Source organism: Emys orbicularis, chromosome 7 (assembly GCF_028017835.1).
Source record: "Emys orbicularis isolate rEmyOrb1 chromosome 7, rEmyOrb1.hap1, whole genome shotgun sequence".
In the NCBI taxonomy this organism is placed as follows: Eukaryota; Metazoa; Chordata; order Testudines; family Emydidae; genus Emys; species Emys orbicularis.
Window position 1 is genome coordinate 77,567,286 of NC_088689.1, and position 15,886 is coordinate 77,583,171.

General features: G+C 44.8%; 1 protein-coding gene across 1 annotated transcript; it reads right to left on the bottom strand.

Moving 5' to 3' along the window:
• Window positions 1–656: 656 nt before the first annotated feature.
• On the bottom strand, window positions 657–12,252 carry LOC135880830 (probable E3 ubiquitin-protein ligase TRIML1). Its single transcript, XM_065407186.1, has 5 exons — window positions 11,827–12,252; window positions 6,260–6,282; window positions 5,522–5,634; window positions 1,930–1,968; window positions 657–1,213 (listed from the first exon to the last, which is right to left on the bottom strand). Exons 1-5 carry the CDS (start codon window positions 12,250–12,252, stop codon window positions 657–659), a joined length of 1,158 nt encoding a protein of 385 aa, XP_065263258.1.
• Between the last annotated feature and the right edge of the window lie 3,634 nt (window positions 12,253–15,886).

A 15,886-nucleotide genomic window follows, 5' to 3' on the forward strand; every position in this document is an offset into this window, starting at 1 on the left:
GGAAGGAGTTATTGTCAGCTGGAAGTGAAGTGGTGCTCTCTGGATCTTAAAGCATGACCCACCACTGCCTGAGCTATGAGACCCAGCTCTGTTAGCTAAGGCTGTAGCAGGATCATCAATCTCTCCCGCTACTGCTAGAAGTGGACAGAGCACCATGCTGAATGGGGATGGGTGACAGTTAGAGCCAGACATGCCAGCTACTAAAAGGCAGAGTGTTAATTGAACTGCCAAAACTTATTTTGACATTTAAATCTGTTGCAATGATACAGACAAAGCAAAGTACAGTGAAGATAAAATTGGCTCAAAGAAGGATTTTCTTTCCTAATTTCTCCCTTAAAACATTTTCCATTCCTTTTTGCAAGAGAATTACATTTATTCCATATTGGTTTCCCCTTCTCCAATGCATGTTAAGGTTTGTGTATTTTGTTCTGCTGGGTAATTGACCCTCCCCTCCTATCTCCTTAGCCAACTTCACCTCTCCACTCCCAAACATCTTCTCTATAGGTTTTCCCCTCTCCAAACTCCACCTTCACACTCCCCACAGCACCTTCTCTCCCTGGGCTCCACCTCTCTCTCATTTTCTGCCACTGAAGACTGCTAGAGTCCTCCACCCTCGTGACGTTCTTGAGAGTCATTGGGATATTTTCCCCCATGTCTCAGGGACACACTGTGATATGGGATGGCCCACACAGGTATGAGAAAGATGTGTATATTCCTCTTTCCCCAACTGAGAAAAAAGGGCGGATTTTGTCCCCAGAGAAAGAGGCCGGTGGGAAAGTGAAGATCAGGGCCTCATTATCAACATCAAAAAATGTCACCTGCCCTCGTTCGTAGTCCAGAGAGACCCGAATCCTCCTGGGTTTATCAGCAAAAGGGAGGTGGGTCCCCTCAGGGGAAGTGTAAGCCACCAACCACCCTGCCCCGCTCCGCCGCAAAGCCCAGAAGCCCTGCTCAGGGCTAACACTGATCCTTCCCTTCCTGCTCACAGACTCTCTGGCAACCCCCAAAACCCAGCTTCTTGCTTCCCCCACCTCCACCTCCCAGCAATGTCTCCCTGAGGTGAATCCCTCACAACCTAGCACAAAGGGATCATTGTCAAATCTCTCCAGATTGTTGGGCAGATTCTGCCGTGTGAATCCCCATCTCACACTTTTCTGATCCTCAGAGAGGACTAGTCGGGGATGAGCCGTGTCTGGATCCAGAGTCACATTCACTGGGGAGAGAGAGAATCAGAGCGTTAGAGGCAGAGCTTAGCCCTGGGGGAGGCTGGGGGCCATTTCTCACACTCCCCAGCAGCTCTGTTCCAACTAGAACACTCCCTGATTTTCTGCTTCTGTCGCAAGGAGCTGCCTCCCTGGTGGGCTGGGCAGCGATCTCACTGCAGCTCCTGTGCCACAATCAATAGGGGTACTGTTGTAGCTGCTGCTATGAGTGCAGAACCCTTCCAAGCTGCTCTTTGTTCCCCCTGTGGGGCTGCCACACTCCTAGCTGCAGAGACAGACTGGGAGGTAGCAGAGCTGGAGTTGCCTGCAACATTCAGCGAAGCCACCAGCGATACCTGGGGCAGGGAAAACAGCCGAGGAAGTGGCACAGGGGAAGAGATCCTTTCCCCGCTCCAGAAAGCAGTGACCCCAAGCTTCTCTTCCCATCCTAAGGGAAAGAGAGAGAGAGCAGGGGAGAGTCCAGGAAGGGGATAGAAGGATGTAGCAGAGGGACAGAGTTAAGGTTGTTTGGGTGCTAGCTGAGTCTGTTATTGTGGGAATTTAACTGATGATTGCCTTAGATTTAATTTTTTGTTTTCTTTTTAATTTCAGTGGAGTGTTTTGCTCTGTTTCAGCTTAATTTGTATTTAGGGAATTTATAAATTAATTAGGATTTTTGTGAGAATTTTACCAGATTTTGAAGAGAAAAATCCACATGAGGACTTACCTTTCTCATCTGGTCCCATAGATTGAAATATTTTTTTCTCTAATTCAGATGTCAGATTGTCCGGAGAAAAAAAAATGTTGACAGAAATTAGATGTTATGCTGATACATTCGTAATTATATCCCCTCTATTAATTAACAAACTTGTCTTTTGGAGGCCCATAGATAGGAGCATAGAAAGAAATAGAGATTGAGAAATGAAGAAAGACACAATTTTTTCTAGTGAGGCTGGATTGAAATTAAACAATTTTTCATTTCTATTTACCAATTCGTCCTAGCATCCCATAGATGTCAAAGGCCAGAGGGGCCCATTAGGATGATGTGGTCTGACTATCTGCAGAACTCAGGCTAGAGAACATCACCCAGTGATTCCCACTTGGGGTTAGTAACTTGTGGCTGAACTAGAGCATTCTCTCTTCTGCTGATGGGGACCCCTCCCCCCCAAATGCTAAATTGTTCCACTGAGGAAGAATATTGGATTATTTTTAGGGCTGTCAAGCGATTAAAAAAATTAATCTCAGTTTTAATTGCACTGTTAAATAATAATAGAATGCCATTTATTTAAATATTTTGGGATGTTTTCTACATTTTCAAATATATTGATTTCAATTACAACACAGAATACATAGTGTACAGTGCTCACTTTATATTATTATTTTTGATTAAATATTTGCACTGTAAAAAAGAAACAAGAGAAACAGTTTTTTTCAAGTCACCTCATACAAGTACTGTAGTGCAATCTCTTTATGGTGAATTGAAAAATACTATTTCTTATCTTTTTACAGTGCAAATATTTGTAATAAAAATAATAATATAAAGTGAGCACTGTACACCTTGTATTCTGTGTTGTAATTGAAATCAATATTTGAAAATGTAGAAAAACAAAAAATATTTATAATAAATTTAAAGTGGTATTCTATTATTGTTTAACACAGCGATTAAAAGCTGCGATTAATCACAATTTTTTTAATCGAGTTAGCTCAAAACAAATTAATCCCTTGTGTTAACTGCGATTAATTGACAGCCCTAATTATTTTACAATTATGTCTTATTTTGTTTTATTGTTAGTTATTTGTTAATATAGCAGAAGTGAAGCAAGGCACGTTACATACAGAGAGGAGCAGACGGACAAAATACACAGAGAGACTCTGGAGCAAAAATGGAGACAGCTTTGGTGAGGGGAAGCATGGCCCAGTGGTTAGGGCATGAGCCATGGACTTGGGAGATCTAGGTTTAATTCTCTGCTTCACCCTAGACTTCCCTGTGTAGCCTTGGAACGCTATGGGTAGATGTGCACTGCAAACTAAGGTATAACTGTAGCATGGGTAGGTTAGCTAACATGGACAACAAGAGTAATTAAGTTGTGGTCACATGGACTTCAGCACGGGCTCCCCACCCAGTACAAGCCTGCTGAGAACCCTAGGTATGTACTCAGATTGTTGGTCCATGGTGCTGCGTTTTCACAGCTATTGTTACCTGTGCTTGGCAGATTAAGGGCACATGGTGCAACAATGCACACTACAGGGGTGTAATTTCTAAAGTGTACTAATGTGTGTTGCACAATAACTGGTGTGTGCAGACCCTGCTGGTGCACACTAAATGTTCCCTAGTGTGCTTTAGTGAACTATCGTTTCAAACTGCATTAGTTAGAGTGCTCTAGGGAACGTTTAGTGTGCACCAGCAGGGTCTGCATCGACCAATTAGTGCACAACAGAGCACTGGTGCATTTTAGAAATCACAGCCCCCTTCTGTGCATTGCTACACCATGTAGACATGCCCTGAAGCTAGCACGGATATACCTGCCCATGCTACAGTTCCACTTTAGTTTGTGGTGTAGCCATACCCTTAGTCACTTTGTGTCTCAGTTCCCCATCTGTACAGAAGGAGATAATAGCATTTCCCTATCTCACAAGAGTGCTGTGAGGATACATACACTGAACTGTGAGGGGTTCAGATACTAGGATAATGGCCAATGCCAGGTGCTTCAGATGGAATGAACAGAACAGGCAATCATCAAGTGATCCATCTCCTGTGGTCCATTCCCAGCTTCTGGCAAACAGAGGTTAGGAACACAATCCCCGCCCCTCCTGGCTAATAGCCTTTGATAGACCTATCTTCCATGAATTTATCGAGTTCTTTTTTGAACCCTGTTATAGTCTTGGCTTTCACAACATCCTCTGGCAACATCCACAGAGGTTGACTGTGCGTTGTGTGAAGAAATACTTCCTTTTGTTTGTTTTAAACCTTCTGCCTATTAATTTCATTGGGTGACTCCTAGTTCTTGTGTTATGAGGAGTAAAAAATAACACTTCCTTATTTACTTTCTCCACACCAGTCATGATTTTATAGACCTCTATCATATCCCCCCTTTGTCATCTCTTTTCCAAGCTGAAAAGTCCCAATCTTATTAATCTCTCCTCATATGGAAGCTGTTACATACCCCTAATAATTTTTGTTGCCCTTTTCTGAACCTTTTCCAATTCCAGTATAACTTTTTTGAGATGGGGCGACCACATCTGCACGCAGTATTCAAAATGTGGGTGTACCATGGATTTATAAAGAGGCGATATAATATTTTCTGTCTTATTATTTTTTCCTTTCTTAATGAATCCCAACATTCTGTTCCCCTTTTTGACTGCTGCTGCACATTGAGTGGATGTTTTCAGGGAACTATCCACAATGTGTCCAAGATCTCTTTCTTGTGTGGTAACAGCTAATTTAGACCCCATCATTAGATTCTAACCTGTTAGAATCGCCATTATATACTGTGAATATATAATCCAGCTTCTTTCCAAATAAAGAACAGAAGTATTTACTGAATACATCTTCCTTGTCTGTATCATAGAATCATAGAAATGTAAGTTAGGAAGGGACCTCAAGAAGTCATATTGTGCTGAGGAAAAATGAATCAATACCTAGACCATCCCTGACAAGTGTTTGTCTAACATGTTCTTAAAAACCTCCAGTGATGGGGATTCCACAACCTCCCTAGGTAACCTGTTCCAGTACTTATCATGAAGTATTTTACCATCTCCATTTGGTTATAGACTTACACCATTGTTATGATCTCATTTGTTTCTACTTTATTTTTTTTTTTAAATCCTCTGTATTGTCATTAACCCTAATGGTCATAGATTTTTCATGAATATTTGTAGCTTCCCTTATCAATTGTCAGTTCCTTCCCACATCCCATTTGTTATATGTTCTTTTCTTTAACTTGTTGCTTTCACTTGCCCTCTTAAAAGGATCTTTTCTTTTCAAGCTCATGACATTATACCAACATTCTTTAAGGGCTTCTCTACACAGAGTTAGTACACATTGAAATGGCTGATACACAAAATGCAAACCCTTCATGTGCACTAAATCTCCAATAGCTGCACAGTCTGTACTACTGTGCTACTTTCATGATATTATCATCCCTGATTTTAAGATGTGGGCATCAAGATTCCAAGGTTTCAAGATTCGGCACAGAGAGGCTAAGGTCCAAAATTTCCAGCATAATTTCTAAAGAGGAGATCTTGCTAACTTGTGCATGTGCCTAACTTTAAGGAAATGAGTAGTCCCACTGAATCCTTCTAGCTCCCCTTCTCGGTACCTTTGAATTTCCTCTGAGTCTCCATTAGAGCATCACTTTGGTTATAAGTATTAAGGCTCTCAGACAGTTCAGGAGAAATCTCCACTTGGTGCTGGAGCTTCACCTCCACACGCCTAGAGAAAATAATAAGATTGTTATTTATGTTAGGGAAAGTTACTGGCCTAAGGAGCCTAGGGAATGAATTACTTTGTTTATGCCAGCCTCAGAGCAGGTATAGCTCAGGCAATTGCAGTGTAAGCTTCCCCCATGGTGTCCCATCATGGTGCTTCAACCTTACCCATGAGAATCCAGCTCTAGGGATAAGAAAGAAATTCAGTCTCCAAAGCCAATTTACTTTCGAGCTCTGTGTTGTTCTGAACAATATGAGAGGACCTCTTCAAAGGCAGAAAAGACAATTTAGTGCCTATCTCCTCCTTTTATCCTTAAAAATCTCTCACTCTCTGTTATCATATTTCTGGTGCTCTTTTTTTCTGTGGACACCTGCCCACCGGGAACTGGAGTAAGACCCCCCGGCTCTGCTCCCTAGTATACTTCACAATTCTCTGAACACTCATCAGATGGTAAACATTCTGGATCCCTGCTGACTTGGGCAGGATCCAGTGGGCTATAGGTGAAAAGCCCATATTCCATCCCTGGAATCCCAAGGAAGACAGTCCTCCAAGGATGGACTTTACTGGGAAAATATTTCAGGTTAATAACCCTTCCCATCCTATTGACATTTAAGGAGAGGACACCTACCTGCTCAAGATGCTGCTGTCCTCCTAGAGGAGAGAGAAAGAGAGAGGGAAGCTCAATGTACATGTTGTAGTTAACAAAAAATTAGTTCTTAAAATCAGATCTTTGTGTTATTGTTATGGTGAAGTTTTGTTATGGATGGATACAGTGCTCCGAGTCTCTCAAGGCATCATGAAAAATGCAGAGTTAAAGTTGTTTGTGTTTGCTATGACTTTCCAGACTCTGAGTAGCTTCTTTACATTTAACACTGTATTTCTGGTTGTTTAATGTTTTTGTTTGTTTCTTACTTACAATGTTTTTGAAGGATTTTTACTCTTAATTGAGAAATTTGTAATATCAGCCATGACTTCACCTTAACACATATGTTTGTCTGAGGATCATTGGTTGAATTAATAATGAAGTCTGGTAGAAGGTCAGATCTTCATCATAACTGCTCATTGCCTTTTCTATTTGGTGATTTTATCCATGGAAAGAGTATCATTGACTCCAGGCTGCAGGAGATTTGGGGGGGCCTCACAAGTCTGTTTCACATTTGGAGCAGAAATTGGTGATGTGGAGCCAGGTATTTTGGGGATGTTATTTATTTACCAAATGTACACAAGCCCTGTTTCTTCAAGCACAGGTGGTGACAGGCTATATCTACACTTAAAATGCTACAGTGGCACAGCTGCAGCTCTGCAGCTGCATTGATGTAGTGCTTCAGTGTAGACATTTACTACAACATGAGCTACGCTGACAGAAGCACTCTTTTGTCGGCATATCTGTATCTACACGGGAGGCTTGTTGACATAGTTATGTTGGCTAGGGGTGTTGCCCTGGATTGGAGGGAGGGAGTGTAACCCAGTATATGATCAAGCTAATTGGAACCATATTATGTGCATTCAGCCACCATGAATTAATAAAATAGAATACCGCTTAGTTAAGGGTTAATTTGAAAGCAGGCTTTTAGAGGCAAGGTCAAAAGAGAGGAGAGAAAAGTAAATAATTGAGACTGAAGGAAGATAAGTGGATGGAAGACCTTGAGTTCAGGTGTCTCTGATATTAGAAGTTTATTGAAAGTTAGGAAAAGTGAGGATCCCTTAGGGGTCATTATGACCTATGTGTTTTGTAGAAGTTACTTATAAAAAGTCTAGATAATAGAGTGTACTTTGGAGCAGTCCTCTGAAGCGATCCTAAGAGAGATGATATTCCTGACACTTTTACTCCCCGGCAGGTGAGCAACTGGCCACTGTGTATCTGCCGTTAATTACTCAATACCATTCCAGACTTTAGGTAAGTATTTGGATGTTCTAAACCTATTGCTTATGTCTGTGCTTAAATCTAATAAATTAGATAGAGCACACTTACTTGCATTAATCTTTCATTCCACAAGTCCATGGATCCAGATCTAATGCATCCAAGGGTGCTGAGGGAGTTGGCTGATGTGATTGCAGAGCCATTGGCCATTATCTTTGAAAATTCGTGACGATCTGGGGAGGTCCTGGACGATTGGAAAAAGGCAAATATGGTGCCCATATTTAAAAAAGGGAAGAAAGAGAACCCGGGGAACTACAGACCAGTCAGCCTCACTTCAGTCCCCGGCAAAATCATGGAGCAGGTCCTGAAGGAATCCATTTTGAAGCACTTGGAGGAGAGGAAGGTGATCAGGAACAGTCAACATGGATTCACCAAGGGCAAGTCATGCCTGACCAACCTGATTGCCTTCTATGATGAGATAACTGGCTCTGTGGATATGGGGAAAATGGTGGATGTGATATACCTTGACTTTAGCAAAGCTTTTGATACGGTCTCCCACAGTATTCTTGCGAGCAAGTTAAAGAACTATGGATTGGATGAATGGACTATAAGGTGGATAGAAAGCTGGCTAGATTGTCAGGCTCAACGGGTAGTGATCAACGGCTCGATGTCTAGTTGGCAGCTGGTATCAAGCGGAGTGCCCCAGAGGTTGGTCCTGGGGCCAGTTTTGTTCAACATCTTTAATGATCTGGATGATGGGATGAATTACACCCTCAGCAAGTTCGCAGATGACACTAAGCTGGGGGGAGAGGCAGGGATAGGGTCCCGAGTGACCTAGACAAATTGGAGGATTGGGCCAAAAGAAATCTGATGAGGTTCAACAAGGACAAGTGTAGAGTCCTGCACTTAGGAAGGAAGAATCCCATGTGACGCTACAGGCTGGGACCGACTGGCTAAGCAGCAGTTCTGCAGAAAACGACCTGGGGATTACAGTGGATGAGACGCTGGATATGAGTCAACAGTGTGCCCTTGTTGCCAAGAAGGCCAACGGCATATTGGGCTGTATTAATAGGAGCATTGACAGCAGATCGAGGGAAGTGATTATTCCCCTCTATTTGGCACTGGTGAGGCCTCACCTGGAGTACTGTGTCCAGTTTTGGTCCCCCCACTACAGAAGGGATGTGGACAAATTGGAGAGAGTCCAGCAGAGGGCAACGAAAATGATTAGGGGGCTGGGGCACATGACTTACTAGGAGAGGCTGAGGGAATTGGGGTTATTTAGTCTGCAGAAGAGAAGAGTGAGGGGGGATTTGATAGCAGCCTTCAACTACCTGAAGGTGGGTTCCAAAGAGGATGGAGCTAGGCTATTCTCAGTGGTGGCAGATGACCGAACAAGAAGCAATGATCTCATGTTGCAGTGTGGGAGGTCTAGGTTGGATATTAGGAAACACTATTTCACTAGGAGGATGGTGAAGCACTGGAATGAGTTACCTAGGGAGGTGGTGGAATCTCCATCCTTAAAGGATTTTAAAGCCCGGCTTGACAAAGCCCTGGCTGGGATGATTCAGTTAGTGTTGGTCCTGCTTCAAGCAGGGGGTTGGACTAGATGACCTCCTGAGGTCTCTTCCAACACTAATATTCTATGATTCATCACACGGAACTGCTGCATTCTCATTGATTTATTCCTGACACCACCTGGAGTGAAATAGTTAAGTTACCCCTGCTGTGGTTTCTGAAAACCCTGGGTAGCAAGAGGGAGTGGGTTTTTTCGCATCCCTGACTGACATAGCTATGCTGTTATAAGTTTTAAGTGTAAACCATTGCTTAACTCACTGTAATTTTATCCCAACAACACAAGGAAAGCCTGAGTCTCAGGTTTGGTCTCACTTAAAAGTTGTGTGCGCATAGATTGTCAGCTGGGGAATGAATGAAAAAACCACACCCCTAACGAACACAGCTATGCCGATAAGTCCACAGTGTACAAGACACAGCTGTGCTGATGGAGTGCTTCTCTCAATGTAGCTAATGTGTTGGGGAAATGGCATTCCTACCCTGGCAGAAAAACTCCTTCTGTTGGTGTACGCTGCACCTACACCAGGGGACTTTCCTGGCATAGGTATGCTGATATTGCTATGCCAGCATAAACTCTGTAGTATAGACATAGCCCAAAACTCCTTCTCCGGGGCCACATGGCCTTTTCTTTACACCCACTCTGGGCAGCTTTTACAACACAAAGAAGCCTCAAAAGTGTTTACTGTGTGGGCTTGTCTACATAGAGAAGTTAATCTGGAGTTATGTAGGCTGTGAATTTAAAGTGCAATAGATATTGGAATAGCACCCTGTGTGGATATTCCTATTCTGGAATAAGAGTGCCTTTTTCTGGTTTAGCTTATTCCACTCTTATTCTAGAAGACATATGTCTGTACATGGAGTTATTATGATATTGCACTTTAAATCCACATCCTACATACCTACCTTAATCTGAATGAATTTTTAAGCGTAGACAAGGCCTCTGAGTTAACCACTCATTCTCACTAACAACCTTCTAAGTGTGGTTATTGTGTGGCACATTAACTCTCAGTACAGGGAGTTTTGTCCTGAATGTTGATACAGAGGTTTCGAAGGATTAGATTTGTATTGGTAAATACTGATTTCACTGTACACACACAAAAATACAAAAATATTTCCATCAATAATAATTGACATTTAGATATAGGCAAAGTAAGAAAAATGCTGCTTGAGAATTTATTTTATTTTAGAATATTACTTTGTATATTTTGACATGTGATGTTGAAAATTTTTATTTGAATGGTTATAATGCTTTACATTTTTGAATCTACATGTCAACAGTCATTAAATAATTCTTGTCTAACTTTCATTGTTTGATCCCTCTATCATTCCCAAAACTTTGAAAATTGGAATTAATAAAATAAATTAAAATTCTTAAAACATAATTTTGCACAACTGTGAAAATTTAAATCGATAACAGAAAAATACTTTAAAATAAACACTGAAATTACAAAATAATAAAAATTGAATTCTGCCAAGCCTAGTTATACTTCAAAGATCCCCAGTCAGCAAGCCATTAGCACCAATGACCCCCTAACAGATAGGGGAGGACCATATGTTTGCAACTTTATCCCCAAGTTATCTGTTAGCAGTGTTTTCTTTGGGGAGGTAAAATGCAATGAATCGTCTTCCCTGCTGTGTTTTCTACTTGTGCCATTTCCCACAGGTCTCTGATATTAATCTACATGCCGATGGGCACCGGGTGAAGCTTCCCCTTGGGGAGACTAGCCCCCTGTCCCGCCTCTTCCAGTGGAGGCCCCGCCTCTTCCGGCCAAACCCTTGCCAGCTGCTCTCAGCCCCCCGTGTCCCCAGCCAGGGGGGCTGAGAGCTTGGTCCCTCCCTTCCATGGCCCCGCCCGGAGGCTGAGAGCTCAGCTGGGGCTATGGAAGGGGGCTGAGAGCTCAGCCCCAGCTGGGGTCGAGCTCTCAGCCCTGCCTAGGACTGCGGCAGAGCTCTCTAAGCCCTGGCTGGAGCCCAGAGCCCCTCCCTCATTCTGCCTTTTCCACCTGTGGCCCTGCCCACGTCCCCACCCCATTCCATCGCTTCCCCGCGGCGTCATCCTCATTCCACCCATGGCCCCACTCCTGTTCCGCTGCTTCCCCCACAGCCCCACCCCCATTCTGCCCCCACTCCACCTTTTCCCACCCAAGATCCCCTTCCCCCCAGCTCCCTCCTTTCCACCCCCGAGACTGGAAAAACTCTGTGACATCGCCGCAGGCCCAGAGCTGCGGCGGGGAGCAAGAGCTCCTCCAACCCCGGGGCTGTGGTGGGGGAGATTTTTCCAGGGGCCCCAAATTGCCTGCCACTGGCCCCCCTCCCGCCCACGGCATGAGGTTTGGGGAGGCTTACCCTCCCCCAGCCTCCATTACACACCACCCATGTACATGCCCAAGGCAGGAGAATGTTGGATACTGTTGTTCTCTTCCATCTGAATGTCCTGTCTGCCTGAAGGAGGCACATTCCTTGCATTCACGGCCTGGTAGCACCATGTGCCGATCATGATCTTTAGGGGACAAGTGCCACCCATTCACCCCCAGGGATTGCTGAGGGTAGTTAACTGTAGGGTGCTGACAGTCTAGGGTGGCAGTGCTGAAAAGAGGTCAGTCCGTAATTCAGAACTATGGTTGAAGCCAGCTTCCAAGAGAAGAAATCTGTGAAACTGGGAGAATCTGGTGTTTCTGAGAAATACTCAGAGAAATTTCACCTCCTGGGAGGAAAAGTGTATCATTAAAAGGTTAAATCAGCCAAGCTTAGTTGTTTCCTACCTTGTCCTCCTGGGCAGAATCCTCTATGGGAACCACAGTGTGAACTCTGTGTTCCTTGGACTCTCTGCAGATCACACAAATGGCTTCTCTGTCATCCTCACAGAACAACTTCAGCTCTTCCTTGTGTATTGCGCATAGATTCACTTTCTGTTCTCTCTCTGCTTCAACATGTAAGTGTTTAACTTGCTCTACTCTATTTGCCAGCTGCCAGTTCAGCTGGAAATTCTGTCTCCGGATCTGGGCTCTGCAGCTGGGGCAGCACAAAGGGTCATAGTCCCCCTCTGTACATGTCTCACTGTGCTTAGTGATGCAGGCGAGGCAGAAGTTGTGCCCACAGTCTAGAGTCACAGGCTCCGTCAGGTACTCCAGGCAGATAGGACATACGGCTTCATCTTGCACCCTCCCTGCTGAAGTTTTTGAGGCCATGTCTGCTGGACTGACCAGTGTTTTGCTGATTGCTTATTTTTAGTCTGTATGGGGAAGACAGAATGAGAAAAAATCAGTGAGAACTAATGGGGGAAAATGAAGAGTAAATGGCTGGGGGAAGATGTGGAAATGCAACGTGAGAATGGAGAAAGGACAGCAGAGGAGATAAGTATTCCAGACAGGCTTTGGATGGGGTAGATGTACTGTAAGCTATTTGTACTCCCAGGTACTTCCAACTCAGAGCCCCAGTGAGCTAGCTCTGATATTGGACTTGCTCTACTACTCTAGCTAACAGCACTTTCCCTCTAGATGCCCTTCTTCAGTTCACACTTGACTGAGTGATTTCTGTTCTTTTGTTTCTGCTCTTTAAGATTGTGGCCAGACCATGTGGAGGATCAGGGATTTATTCACTTTTTAAAAGCCACACTGCTTGCAAATAATCAATCATTCTGTTACAACCAGGCGGCGGTTCTGCTTTACCCTGGCTTGACCACACCCATTGGGTCAGAGAGTCTGGGCCTGTCAGTGATTCATACTCCATAGCGAGGTGAGGGATTTATACAGAGAAGAATCCATTCTGTCTTATATCAAAGAACAGCAGACAGGTATATTAGAATTCAATCACCTAGACCGATGACGATTGTCTATGGCTGTGGAGATCACAGTGGCCTTTGAAATGCTTGACTTTGAGCTAGGAAGGTGAGGGCCCTTCCAAAGCTAGATGAAGAGGTGTTATCAGAATAAGAGTGTGACACCCCGAACCAGAAGTCACTGTGTTACCCCTCTGCCTCAGCAAGAGGGAGCTTTGCTGGAGCTTAAACTGTGTCAGCTTCCTGACACATCAGTCTGTCCACTTCACCAGCAAACTCCTTGAGACTCTGTCAGTCTTACGCCTGCCTCGCAGGTAACATTCCCTGAACTCGAGTTCCTGAACCCCCTGGAAAAGTGTTCCTCTGCAGTATTCAGCCCCTATCACTGGATATTCACAGAAATTACCAAGACCACCACTTCCAAAGAGCCAGGGCACACCCAGCCGGTTAGTTTAGCTGAGGATCCACACTTTACTTCAATACACGGCACTGAGGTGAGTTTATTAATAAATTAGTTTTTGATTTTATGATAAGGAACTGAGATTTAAGCCATAGTGAACAAGGATAATAGAACCAGGAAATGGCTACAAAGAAAACCCACTTTCCAGTGTCTTGAACTGAACAGATCACAGTCCTGGTCTCACACAATTTTTCATTCACAGTCAGTTCTCAGAGTCCTCAGCCCTCATGACTGGGGGACCCGCTTTTAACAGATTGCAAGGGCACTGGCCTCTTTGTCCCTTCAGAGATGGAGCCACAATATCTTTTCCCCTTTGCTTAGAGTTCAGAAAGCCTTTGAAATGCATTTTTTTAAAGTAACCACAGCCAAAGTTCTTCTCCCCTGCTACTTGTTCCTCAGGGAGCAGACGTCATGTCCCCTTTTTGTCCTCTTGTTAATTAGCTCTTTCTGTGGGTTTGATCACTTTGTTTACCTTAGATACAAATGTATTTTCAGTGTATCTGACTTAAAAACTTGACTCAGGCAGAGTGGTAAATTCACATGCCTTTGTCTGAGACGAACCTGTTTATCCGCTCTATTCAAATTGCTCGGTCTGAATATATTTTAGGAACATATTTCCAGCACATATACATAACTCTTTACACGCTAACCGTACATATGCCAAGTACTAATATCATTGACCAGAGGGTAACCATTTTTCATATGGTACCTCACAAGATACTTTGTGGATAAGTATTATGTCAACAGTGGGTTAGGCATAGTGAGTTTGTCAGGCTTGGTAACGGTTGTATTTACAGAGCAGTGAGCCCTTTGCCATTTGACAGCGAGAGGCTCTTAGTGTCCCATAGGGGACACTAATCATGGTACGGAGAACAAAGAACCAATCATAACTAATACAATGATGTCTGCCTGAGCCTGCAGAAAACCTGAGACCTTAGGTTTGGAAGGTGTGAACTGCCCCATGCATCTCCACTGGATGTTAACTTCAAGATGCCCTGTAGCAAGTCGAGCACTCACCAGTGTGACACCTCCTGCTGGTCAGTCCGGGAATTAGCTCTTTTCTAGCACTCAGAGCATGTCCTGCTGGCTGGTGTCTCGCCTGCCTCTGGCCCCGTGTCCCTCCCAGGCCCCGGTGCCCTTTACCTTGGGGTTCTACCCACAGCAGTCCCCACGCTCTGGGTCTCCCCTCCCAGGGAAGCCCCCAACCCCTATGCCCACCTTACCTCAGTGGCTACTGCCAGTCAGGGCCGGCTCCAGGCACCAGCCGACCAAGCACGTGCTTGGGGTGGCACCTTAGAAGGGGCGGCCAATGTTGGGGTGGCGGGGGGGTGCTCGCGGTGGGGTTTTTTTGTTTTTGTTTTTGTTTGGTGGGGCAGCGCTTGAGGGGTTTTTTTTTGTTTCGGCCGGGCAGCGCGGGGGATGTTTCGGCGACGCGGTGCGCCACAGCGCTCCGAGGGTTTGGGCGGCCCGGCCCGACGCTCGGGGGGGGGCGGGGTTTGGTGGCCCGGCTCGGCGTGGCGCTGGTGGAGGGGGGTGCGGCGGCATGGCGCTGGGGGGGGGGGGGTTATGACAGGGCGGCGCTCTTCTTTTTTGCCTGGGGCGGCAAAAAAGTTAGAGCCGGCCCTGCTGCCAGTCGTCATCTAGTCCCCTTTCTCTGGAGCAAACTACAGTCTGTAATGGTCACTCATCATTGGCAAGGGGGTTGGACCAGCTGCCTCTGCCTATCCCCGGGCTGCACCTCTGCAACCCCAGTACCTGCTTGGGCCTTAAACAAGGCCTCAGCCTGGGGAGTTGCCAGGCTGGAGCTCCCCAGCTCCTCTTGCCCTTCCCCAGCACTGCTGTGCTTCTGGTACCCTGAGCTCCCAGGCAGCTAGGTCCTTCTCACTCCAAGGCTCGAGTGAGACTCTCTCCAAAGCTAGAGAGAGACTGTTTGCCTTCTGGCCCAGCAGCTCTTTTATAGGGCCCAGCCTGGCCCTGATTGGCTGCCTCCCAGCCTCTTCTTATTGGCTCTCAGCCCCAGCCCTCTCCAAGGGTTGGCTTTTAACCCTTTCAGGGCTGGAGCGGGGTGACTGCCCCGCTACACTCCCCTAGGTTGTGGGTCTGGCTGCAAGGAGTCCTGTATCACAGACCACCAAGGGCACTCTGCTGAATAACAGCACAAAATGTTACCCTTTATCTTAAAAGATTCTTTAAAAAAAATCTGCAGTGAACCAGATCTAGTCAAGATTCATCTCTGTTTTGTTTCATTTTGTTGATACACAACATTGTTTTAAAAATACAAGTGCACAAAAAAGTGAAGCTACCATGAATGAATTTCAACAAGACCTCAATTTCAAACACTTCCTATTAACAATGTATGAAAGGGAACCAAACAAGAACTACACAGACAATGTAAAGGACATAAAAACATGTGTGTGAAGTTTCACATTGAAAGGACCCGTACACAAGAATTTGTAACCTATTTCAGCACTTTTGAGAACACACCCTTAATGATGGAGCCATGACCATCATCTCTAATATAGTAATAATATTTTTAAATAATTGTTGCTGTAAAGAATTAACTAATGAATCCTTACAATTGCCT